We start from the raw sequence: 12,187 nt of genomic DNA, 5'->3' as shown, positions 1-12,187 counted from the left end.
ATAAACCTGTACTGCTATTGGCAGTCCCTATACCTTTTTAGAAGCTTCAGATTTTCCCCCCAAGTAGGCTTACAGAGATTAATATTAAAGGCTGAATATTAAATATCGCAAGCCTGTGACACTAATCTACTTGAACAATAAAACTGAGGCATAGTAAATGAGATCTCAGAAATACTGGATATGTTTCTTCATTAAAAAAAACTTTTTAATTAAACCATCCAATTTAGTGGTTTTATATGGCACTTTCGTTTTGAAGGTAAAGTGAGCTAGAGACAGCTGACAAAGAAATTATAACTGCAATTCCTTGGTGAAAATGTTAATGACAGCAAAATATTGTTTAATTAGATGATTGCAGCATCTGGATTAACACTCTTTAAGAGCGATGTTCCTGTGCTTGTCTGCTTCTTCACACTTTACAGACATTTTGTCATCTCTAGGTCATTAGGAAAGAATTTTTAATGATTTTTCTAGAAGCAAGTAGTTCGAGTTACATCTAATTAGATGACAATAATAAGCCCAACACATGCAGTAGCTAAATATATACATAATTAACCAGTGAGGGCTTGTACATCACAGAGTAAAAAAGTGGAAAATGCTAAACAGGCAAAAAAAAAAGAAGGATGGGGAAGAAGTTCGTCTGAATTTATTACCTGACTGAAGATATCATTTTTTTCCCACAAACCTTTAAAAATAATCCCTTTCCACTACAAGAAATGACACTCAAAAATTATGGATATAATTATTCTCCACTTCTTTTAAAAGCTGTGGCAGGTAGGATTTAAAAAAACTAAAACTCCAATAAATACAAATGCAAACTTGTTTAGTATATGGCAATTTGAAAAGAAAAAATACATCAGAAATCAGCTAAATACTGAGAAATAGATTTGAAAACTAGTCTTCAAATTAAAACAGCGGGCACTGCAACCATTTTACAAAATGACTTCTTGTTCCCACTCCTCTTGATTCCTTTTGCTGCAGTGGGATTACTTTGAAGTACTTTTTTCAATAATCTTGTAACTGAGGATAGTAAAAATTACTCGTTCCCTATATCATCCAGAGAGTCCAGTTGACATACATGCTGATCACATGCAATATGGCCTTTTCCCATGCGCCTGAAGAAAGAACAATTAGTGTAATCATAGCTGCTTCCAAGCCTTCAAAGCTAAAGGATCACAGAGAAGGCAATAGGTAGGAGGAGGGGGAAGGTGGCCAGGAAGGCTTATGTCTACACAACCGGGACAAAAACCAGGGGCACGGAGAGTATAACACTGAGACTGATTGATAAGTAGCAGAGTGCAGTGTTTACCTTTGGGAGAAAAACCCAGAGCTGTAAACATGATGAAATATGCTTGAGTCAGAAAAGAGGGCAAGAAAGAGGTGAAGACCTTGGAAACAGAATAGGGAGGTGAGAAAACAGTTGGCTGGAGGGCCAGAGAAACAGGTTGAAACAAGACTTTAGAGAGTTTTCAAAATTGAGAGTGATTTTTAATTGAAATTGCAGTAAGTCATGAGGCCAGCACAAGTGATGGTCATCCTATATCCTTGGATAGGAAATTATCTAGAAAGAGAGAGTATGATAGCTGAAGTAACAGTTAAACTAAAAATGAAGCCAGGCAATGTTTCAGAGGTGGTAACAGGGTGATGTAAAGATTTTTTTTAAAGAGTCACAGAAAAATGGATTTTTTCCAAGGGGACACCAGTATTTCAAACATTGATTAAAAACTTACAGAATAGCCAGGGGCCGTGCTTACCAGGACAGACATATTGGCAAAACAGGAAGAGATTTAAGGAGAGATTCATATATTTAATTCAGTGGTTCTGTTCTACGGGGACCAACCAGTCTGTGTAATTAACAGTAATAACAAGCAGGCAAAGGGCTTCTTGTAGGAAAGGACCCAGTTGCACGTCACAAATGAAAGAAATGAGTTGGTGTTAGAAGCTTCACTTCTGAATGTCTCTCTTCCAAGGCTGCTGCTTCTTCAATAATTTCAGAAAAGAATCACAAGAAAACATGAGTCATTTCTTACTGTTTTGTAAAGGGCTACACACTAACTAAGTACCTTTATAAGAAGAAAGGAAGCTACAAAGAATTGTCGAACAGTGTACAAAGTGTTAGTGGACCTCAATTTATTTGGAAGATAACTAAAAACAATGAAGGGAACTATGTATCACTCACTCACCAGCAGATAATCCACATTTCTTAAGTGCCAAGCCTCCAAGTATTTTAAGTGACTAAGCTATGGCTCAGATATGCTGAATAAACCAGTAAGAGCTAAATGGTAACAAATTAAAAAATTTTGACGCACATATTACTCAACAGCTATAAACAATGATATTGCTAAAAAGGACGATGCTGCTTAAACCAACAGTTATAGTCTAAAGTTATAGTCTGAAGTTATACTTTTACTACAGTAAGTAGTCAGGACCCTGAATTTTGGGAATGCAAAATTCCAGCTGCTCAAGGAATTCATCAACAGAACCCCCTGGGAAACTGCCTTCAGGGACAAGGGAGCAGAACAGAGCTGGCAGATCTTCAAGGATGCTTTCCACATAGCGCAAGAGCTCTTGATCCCCAAGTGCAGAAAATCAGGAAAGGAGGGCAAGAGAGTGACATGGCTGAGTTGAGACCTGCTGGTCAAACTAAAGGGCAAGAAAGAGATGCACAGGCAGTAGAAGCAGGGACGGTATCCTGGGAAGAGTATAGCGACACTGCCCCATTGTGTAGGGATGGGGTAAAGAAGGCCAGGGCGCAGCTGGAGCCGAACTTGGCAAGGGACACAAAGAACAATAAGAAGGGCTTCTACAGGTACGTCAGCCAGATAAAGAAGGTCAAAGAAAGCATACCCCTCATGATGGACCAGACTGGCAAACTAGTAACAATGGACAAGGCGGACGCTGAGGTACCCAACAACTTTTGGCCTTACCCTTCACTGGCAACCTCTTTCCCCACACCTCTCGAGTCAATGGGCCACAAGACAGGGACTGGAGAAGAAAAGTCCCTCCCACTGTAAGAGACGATAAGGTTCGTGAGCACCTGAGGAATCTGAAGTCTATGGGACCTGACAAGACGCATCCCAGAGTCCTGAGAGAATCAGCTGATATAGTTGCCCAGCCATTCTCCGTGATATTTGAAAAGTCATAGCAGCTGGGAGAAGTCCCCGGTGACTGTAAAAAAGGAAAACACTCCACAGATTTTTAGAAAGGGTAGAAAGGAGGACCCTGGGAACTACCGACCTGGCAGCCTCACCTGGTCTGTTCAATGGATGAGGCATTGGATGATTGGTTGCATCCTGAGAGTAGTGGTAAATGGCTCAATGTCCAGATGGAGATCAGTGACAGGCAGTGTCCCTCAGGGGTCCGTACTGGGGCCAGTACTGTTTAATATCTTCATCAATGGCATAGCCAATGGGACTGAGTGCACCCTCAGCAAGTTTGATGATGACACCAAGGTGAGTGGTGCAGTTGACATGCCTGAGGGATGAGATGCCATACAGAGGGACCTGGAAAAGCTTGAGAACTGGGACCATGTGAACCTCATGAGGCTCAACAAGGCCAAGTACAACGTCCTGCACCTGGGTTGGGGCAACCTGTGGTAACAATACAGGCTGCAGAATGAAGGGATTGAGAGCAGCCCCACTGAGAAGGACTTTGGAGTGCTGATGGATGAAAAGCTGGACATGAGCCGACAATGTGTGCTCCCAGCCTAAAAAGCTGACCATATTCTGGGCTGCATCAGAAGCAGCATGGTCACCAGGTCGGGGGAGGCGATTCTGCCCCTCTACTCCACTCTGGTGAGACCCTGCCTGTCCAGCTCTGAAGCCCTCAGCACAGGAAAAACATGGACTTGTTCTAGCGGGTCAGAGGAGGGCCACAAAAATGATCAGAGGGATGGAACACCTCTTCTATGAAGACAGGCTGAGAGAGTTGGGGTTGTTCAGCCTGGAGAAGAGAAGGCTCCAGGGAGACGTTATTGCAGCCTTTTAGTACTTAAAGGGGGCTAATAAGAAAGATGGGGACAGACTTTTTAGCAGGGCCTGTTGGGATAGGACAAGTAGTTGTTTTAAATTAAAAGAGGGTATATTTAGGCTAGATATAAGGAAGATATTTTTTACAATGAGGGTGGTGAAACACTGGAACAGGCTGCCCAGAGAGGTGGTAGATGCCCCATCCCTGGAAACATTCAAGGTCGGGTTGGACGGTGCTCTCAGCAATGTGATCTAGTTGAAGATGTCCCTCCTTATTGTAGGGGGGTTGGACTAAATGACCTTTAAAGCTCCCTTCCAACACAAACTATTCTATGGTTCTAAAACTAGGCCATCACTGCCTACACAAACAATTACTGGCAAAGAAGTTGTATCTTTTAAAGAAATTTTTCTTATGGGATCTCATTACAAAAGAGTATAATTAAAAAGTGACTTGGAAATTGGATTTCCAAAGAAAGAAAGAAAAAAAAATACATGTCTTATCTTTACTTGGAAAAGAGGTCATGCATATATTCAATACTCTATATTTGTGTACAAAGTAGAAAAATTGTCCATTTTCTTCTGACTGCTGAGGGTCCTGTCTGCAGTGCATGTAGTGCAATTTGCTTCTGTTTAAACACAGATATCAGTTCGGTGTTTTTTGATACAAGGGCAACATGTAGTAGAGGTACTTTGCTTCCAGTACTGTATTTCTGGTGGAGATATTCATTTTTTTAGCGCTTCATCATAAAACACCTAGTTGTTGTAAAGAAAATATTTTGGAGAAATACCTTTCAACAGAAGATTTACAGAAATACAGGCACGATTGTAAAAGCAGTGGTGTCATTCAGGCTGCCTCACAGCTCCTGACCCCACAGATTCACAGATCTCAGGCCCTGGCAGGACAGTGCCATGTGACGATGGAGCCAGGAAAGTAGCATGTGGCTGTTTCTAGGCTTTCTAACATAGGTATGTTTTGAAACTTTCCCCACTGCCATCGGACCTGAAGCTCATGTGCACTCCATTGTGGGTGATTTCTGGCTTGCCAGCAACTTTATGATGAGATTCTTTGCAATACCCCCAAGTCCTTCATGAGTTTTTGGAAGTCAGCTTCCTAGCTGAAGTGCAGACTTTATTAGAACTACAAAAAAGGTGGACTTTCAAAAAAATAATGTTTTGGATTTCTGTTTCTGTCAAAAACTTGGAAAATTTTACAGCTTGTTCCAAAGTGGAATAAAAAGTTTATTTTCATGCGTAGAGTTGACTGTTGGGTTTCAGCCAGGTTTAATTCTCTTACATTGTTTTCAGAAAGGGTTTTGTGTGTGTGTGTCATTGGCAGGGAGTTCAGCTATCTGGGGAAAATTTTATTCTAATTTTCAAACAAAATATTATGAGAATCTGTGAGAGAGCACCAGTGAAGGTAGATGTTATAATAACATTAGGAACTGAAATGTATTTTTCTATGTTCATAGAGACTACGAATCTTCAAAATCTTCAAAAAAATGAAGCAGAAACCAAAAGCACCTAATACAGCAATGCTATTATGCTTTCTTACAAGATCTTTGCATTGAAGGCCATTCTAATACGCAACTGTCGTAGCCGATGTCAGCAGGACCCGTTATTTCACTAATCCTGCTGGAACACTCTAAGATGTGACAACGCTTTCGCTGATAGCACAACAATGATACAGCTTAAAAAGAAAGCACACAAGAATCTCAGCTGCTTTTAAGACATCCTTCCAAATGCTTTTATGAGATGGTACAGTGATATTTTCTTCCCAACCTAACATGATGACTGCTGCCATTCTTGGAAAATGAAAAGAGAACGGAAAATATATAGATTGGTAAGGACCCATTAGCAAAAACCAAGCAATGCAGATGGGTTTGAAATAAAAATAAGAGATACTCTCTATGACAAGGAAAAGATCTTTAAAAGTTACTCAACACCTTCTTCACGTCTTAGCAGAAGAGTGTGCATGTGTATTAATATTTATTTAACCAATATGGGTCACTTCCAAAACTTTTAAAAATGAGCATATTGGCTCTCCTTCAGAAAACATATATTTATTGATCCATGTGACCTCAAAGCATCATTAAAAAGAATGGCTTTACAAAATAAGTGAGTAAATACAAAATGGAGACAAAGAGTTAAGCTGAATTTCTTCTACAGACTCAAATCTACCTCCCTTTCTTTCAGGGAATATGGTCTTTACCTAAATTTGAATTTGAGTTTGATCAGGCACTGCTGAAACACTTCATAAGATGGTAGGCAATGCTGTGAAAATGAGCAAGAGAGCTTATACAATTAACAACAATGAGATTACATGAACAAATGAGATTTACCAGTAAGAGACCGATAACAAAAAATCAGCCAGAAATTAAGTGCTTTGAATCAGAGAGTGACACTACTAAGATACTGACCGAGCTGCTGTAATCTTTTCCAAATACAATACAAGCTTATAGACAAAAATAAAAAAAAAAAACAAAAAACCAAATCAGACCATTATACAGTCAGTAATCCTCCAAACCTTGGGCATAGCAGGTGACACCTGGAATGCAAATGGGAGGCCACCCTGTTGTAAGGCAGGTGAATGACACTAGATGACATTAAAAGAAACTTGCCTCATGCAACCACCCAGGTATTTGGCTACAAAGGCTGCCTAGCAGCACTAGTATCAAACAGCGCGCCAAAACCCATTTTTCTTGAGACCTCTGAAATACTCTGAAGGAATTCCTTCAGGCTGAAGCTTGTTTACCGATGGATACTTTAGTGTAAGTGTTACTGCAATGCCTAATTGACTTCAGCCATAATGATGTCTTCCAGGTTTGGATGCTTTGGTGATGTACCTAAAAATAAATGACCCTGGAGTTTTAAACTGATTAAAAATTAAAAGTAATTTATCAAAACTTGGCTCAGCTCTTGTCTACTCTCATTTAAAGAGCTTAGACACACTGCTTACAGAAGAAATGAATACATAAAAAGGAAATTACAAGTGAAGGACAGTTCTGTCGATAATGTATTGGACAAGGACTGAGGGGACCTAGGCTAACTTCCCAGCTCTCCATTAAACCCTCCAAATTCGGGTGAGGCTGTCAGGCAGCCTGTGAGGCTCTGTCTGCATTTCCTCATCACCAGAAGGGCAGCGGACGCGCGGGAGATGCGGAGCGGCTGGAGGCAGGCCAGTGTCCAGAAGCAGGAGAGCGGCATTCTTGTGGCGCTGCGCCAGAGGTAATAAATGCTCAGCAGGGCTCCTTCCTTTGGCAGAGATCTGCGGGACTGTGGCTATAATGCTCGGGAACCAAGCTGGTGTGCCTGCATGGGACTGCACCACATGGACTTTCCAGCCCAGGTCTCCGGTAGCTTCAGGGACTTTGCTTTGTGCTCCACTGCACAAGGTAAACATGCCCTCAGATTTCCAACTGTTCAGTGGTAGCACTTCTGTATCACACTGGGATAATTTGATGACACATTTATTAATGTCTGTAAGACTGGATGCCCAGAAGATGACTACCATGCAAGCACAGAGGCAAAAGCTTAGAGGTTCAAAGTAAGTTGGTTTGACAGCTCCCGAATTCTGCCGCTGCCCTACTGGGAAGAGTGCAGTGACTGCCCTCAGAACGGCCAGTGTGACGGGCACTTACAGGTGCTACTTTTGGGTTTTGCACTTTCATTTGTCGTATGTCTGGCCTGAGGATAACACCAAGCATAAAAGTTAGGACCAAGTAAAGCTGAGAGTTGTAACACCGGAGTACAAAGTGTTGCCTGGTGGAATTTAATTTGAGTTTCAAATTAAAGCTCACTGCAGTGAAATGCCTGAGTAAGTCTCTCCGCAGGCAGGTTCATAAGCAGCATGTGTGCTACAGGCAGGAATCATAATAGTGGACAACCTCCAGGAAATCTTTGTATATGGTGTAGAAAACTGCTGGGCTTTATATTTAAAATTACCACAGGAGTTAATGCTAAAAGGGAAAGGTTAAAGGAAAAATGCCATTGTGTATGTTTAATTAATGACAATTGCCAGAAAGGCTCGTCTTTTGCCAATAACGAATGGATGTCTATGGTAGTTATTTCTCATTTTAAATACCTAATCTGATATTATATTTCAGCTCAAAGAACTAAACGAGAAAAGATGCTGTAATCTAATCATACCACAATCCAGGTGACATCTGTACTAGGCAGAATACTGTTGTTATTCTGCTGTCTAGTTGCTGTTGCTGAGAATGATGAAGTAGCGAAATTACATTTTCCCATTATTATTTCCAGACACTCTCTGGCAATGGTTTGTTGACTCTAATAAAGCTTCAGACAAAGCTGTCAGCAGAGGAAATGGCAGAAAGGGAGTAAGGAACTGCCTCCACAACAATACATGAATCTAAAGTCTCAGTGATAGGTTGTGCATTTTCCGATAAAATTTAATGTGTGTGTTTCAGAATCTATCATAAAGCTGTAGATGAATTCTAGAGGGATAAATGTATTCTATCAAGTCACGGTGCTTAAGGCTTTGACAAACATAAACATATTATGAGTGATTAAGGAGTCAGAAGCCTTACCTGCTATAGTGTTGAGGAACATCAAGTATTCAAAGTTAGATATCTCTCGTCTCTGCCAGCGCTGAGTCATGTTGGATGATTTATAAAGCTGTCGGGGAGTGGCCAGAGAGATTCTCCTAGGAAACACATTTAAAGAATGATTTTTTTAAGAGCCTCATTAAATGTTAAGATGTAGGGCAATGTTATTAGTGTGATTAATTTCAGATTCTCTCAGAGGCTTTTTTATTTTGTTTAATGAAGTCAAGAAGATGCTACCACCCTTACTTGAGAAATGACTAAAATTAACATCCGCATTTTATTTTACCAGTACTACAGCATTGTAATAATTCATAATAATATATTTTGTGTTTTATTTTATTCTGAATCTGGTTAAAAGACTGGAAGTAAAAGAAACTGCAGACCTCCTGGTGCCTGGCTTGTCGAGTAGGAATAAAAGAGGAATACCATTTCCCTGTTTCAAAAGGATACATTGAGATAAGTTCATTAAAGTGAGTGAGTGATAGATTAAAGTGCCATATATTTACAGCACATGGGCTGAAGATATTTATTCTACAATTTGTGCACCCCCTCCATGGTCGGCAACCCATGAGCCCTTCCTATATCCCAGTAAGCTTCAAGATTTCTACTTATAGACTTGTTTCTGAAAGAAACAAGGTTTATTCAGTTATCTGTTCACATGTCCATCTGCCTGTCTCTCCATAATAACTTCTGACTAGCATTTCATTCAAATTTGGAAGAGGAGTAGAAGCTTCTAAGATACTCGATTTCCACACATTTTCTAAAACTTGTGCCAAGGAAGAGAAAAGCAGAAAATTTAAGCTGTTCTATATTCAATTTGACAGTACGACAATAACCAAATACCGTGCACGAAGTTCTAAATTACCCATAGTATATACTGTCCCTCATTGGTAAAATATAGGGGACTAGATTCAGTCTGGACTAATGAGGAAGGAAAATAAATAAATAAATCTGCAACAAGCAGAAATAGCCTCACTGCTCACAACACATTTCTAGAGAAAATAGTCCTTGCTGAAAAAAAGATGAGCAAAATCTTTGGAAGGAGAAAAAGTTTGTCTCCCCAGATATTTTCCTCAGAAACTTAAATCTTATAAATGGATCAAAATAGATAAAATGTTTATACCTGTCAAAAAAAAAAATCCCTAATGTGTAGCTTATTGATGAATTTAAAGAATATATCTTGTATTTATATAGCTTGTCAATAGTAAATAGGGACACCCGATGCTTCAGCTTTCAGCTACACACTAAACACACTAAGTGTACAATTTACAGATGCTGAATGCTGAGTATTTTCTTAAAATAAAATCATATACAAGGTGTCAAATTGCAGGGATTACAAAAATGTGAACCATCTACTTCTAAACATATATATATACATAACTCCTACACATGCACTAAACCCTGTTTCCGGAGAAAGGATGAGTATTGGAATGTGATTGGAGTGTACAGTTACCATAATTATAGGTCTAAATTGTCAATGCGTAGGCTTACAAAGTAGGCTTATAAACTTGGCACACAAAAATGACCACACAACTGTAGGTACACTTGTATTTGCCCAAAATAGCAGTTCATAAGGTCTCGCCAGCTTGGCTAGCCTTATTTTACAGTAAATTGTAGGATGATGCACTTTACTAGTACACAGGAGACAACAAGTTTGTAAACTGTTTCTATTACACTTCTTCCAAACAATTTATCTAAAGAATTATCTGAATGTAATCATACTTTATATTGCATTTTATAGGATAACAATTACTTTTACAGTGGAACTCTCAAAGATGTATTGTTCCCAGTAAACTATGACTAATACTACATACAAATTAATAAATACAGAAAATAAAAATACTGTAGAGATCATTACATTTACAAAGCATTTCTGTCACAGATTTTCTGTTCCTCCCATGACAAAACCACATTTATGCATCAGTACAGCTTAGGAGCTGCTTTTACACTTTACCACAATCTCCCAGGGAATCTCAAAAATCTATAAACTGTCAAGTGCTGGACTTCGCATTTGAATGCCTCATTTGAGCGAACTCTACAGAAAATCAAAATATACTAAAAAAGCTCCTTATTTACTTTATATCTAAGGTGTTTGAAAGATTCACAGTTATTTCAGCAGAGACTGGAAAAAATTATGCACAATAAATTGGTTCCACACTTGCTTGTTTCAGTTAACGCAGGAAGACCCACTGTTCTGTGTTTTGCTAAATCCACCCAACTTTGATCAAACCATTTCTCTCCTTCGATATGCCATCACCAATAGGAAGAAGCACAAATGAATGTACTTCCTTTGCTTCTAGAGAACCGTGAAATACCAAAATGGAAACTGCAGAAGACCCTCTGATGTACAAGGGGATGATCCAATTTTTCAAGTTTTATATGCTTTAAATTGGTTTAGAAAACACTTCACGGCATTTTGCTGAAGGAAGGGATGTTATATATCCTGTATGTGGTGCATGACCCACCCCTTTGCACGATCACTTTTGATTTAGGTAGCTACAATCCAATCTCATCTAAAGAATCTTTAAGTATCTTGTCAAAAATGTAGCACCTGCGTGATGTCTTGTGTTGTGCTGCTCCTGTTCAGAAAAAAAAAAAGGCTTGGGAAAGTCACTGGCTTCTGACAAGAGACTCGTCAATATTCACCTTTAATCAAAGCCCTAAAAGGGGTTTTATGCTTTGATGACATCAAATCTTAGGTTTTATATCCCTCTCCCTTCCCAAAATCCAACCTCTGCAACCAGCTATACTGAGATCTGTATATCCATCACCAAGCCACTGATGTGGAATAAGCGGCAGAGCTGAGCTGACATTGAATACAGTTATGTACCAGCCAAAATACATTTTCTTTTAGCAAAACCTTCATCATTTGTATTTCTTAGCTTTAATAACTGGAGCCAGTGTTTTATTTAGTGCACTAATAGCCCACGGAATTTCAGTGGATGGTGCCAGGCACATGTTTAGTAGTGAAGTATGATACTGTATCTTTTACCAATTCTTTGATCTCTGTGAAACTGTGAGGCAGCTCACAGCTGCTTTCTAAGCTGTGATGTTGCCCTCAATAAAAATGCATCAGTAAATTACACCTGAGGTGTTAGAACCCTAAAAAGTGGTCTGCTAATAGTCTTGTAAAAATGCAGGTGTTGCTCTATCTAGGTAGAATCAAATGGAGCTATAGAAATCAGTCAAATAAGGGGCACAGTACTGTACGCCCAGTTGTATCATATTGCAAGGTCATAAAGAAACCACCATCAACGCAACATGTTTCAGGAACCATGAAAATGCATTTATCAAAGACAAATAAATTTGATTACCAAATCAGACCAAATTCTTCCACTAATTTTAAGGATGCAATTACTTCTTCGTAACATTAGGCATAGGCTTGAATGCTTTTTTGAACCAAAATATTAGACAGGTTGTTGGGAAAGGCAGCAAAGAGGCAAACTGGAGACTTGCTCAGAACAGCAGGTCTGTAACAGTCTTAACAGATACCAGTTTACCTGTTTCTAATCCTTTGAGCCATTAGAAGATCCCAAATACTGCTTTTTCCTTCTATTTCTTTTCACCTTTGTAAATCTCCAGGATTTCTCCATGAAAACAGAAATGCACTTAAAGTCCATGTACTGCATCAAAAGTAATTTACTCCTTCAGAATGTT

At 39.4% G+C, this 12,187-nt stretch overlaps 1 protein-coding gene across 9 annotated transcripts in view; it reads right to left on the bottom strand.

Moving 5' to 3' along the window:
- The window catches only part of NBEA (neurobeachin), a 511,894-nt gene that overhangs the window by 89,532 nt on the left and 410,175 nt on the right, over positions 1–12,187 (bottom strand). For all 9 annotated transcript variants that reach the window (XM_054223413.1, XM_054223357.1, XM_054223366.1 and 6 more), the window contains one exon: positions 8,513–8,628. In XM_054223413.1, coding sequence (XP_054079388.1) covers positions 8,513–8,628 — 116 coding nt within the window. The remainder of the gene's footprint in view (positions 1–8,512; positions 8,629–12,187) is intronic.

The sequence above is a fragment of the Rissa tridactyla genome, chromosome 1 (assembly GCF_028500815.1).
Source record: "Rissa tridactyla isolate bRisTri1 chromosome 1, bRisTri1.patW.cur.20221130, whole genome shotgun sequence".
Lineage (NCBI taxonomy): Eukaryota > Metazoa > Chordata > Aves > Charadriiformes > Laridae > Rissa > Rissa tridactyla.
This window is presented reverse-complemented; position numbering and strand designations above follow the sequence as displayed.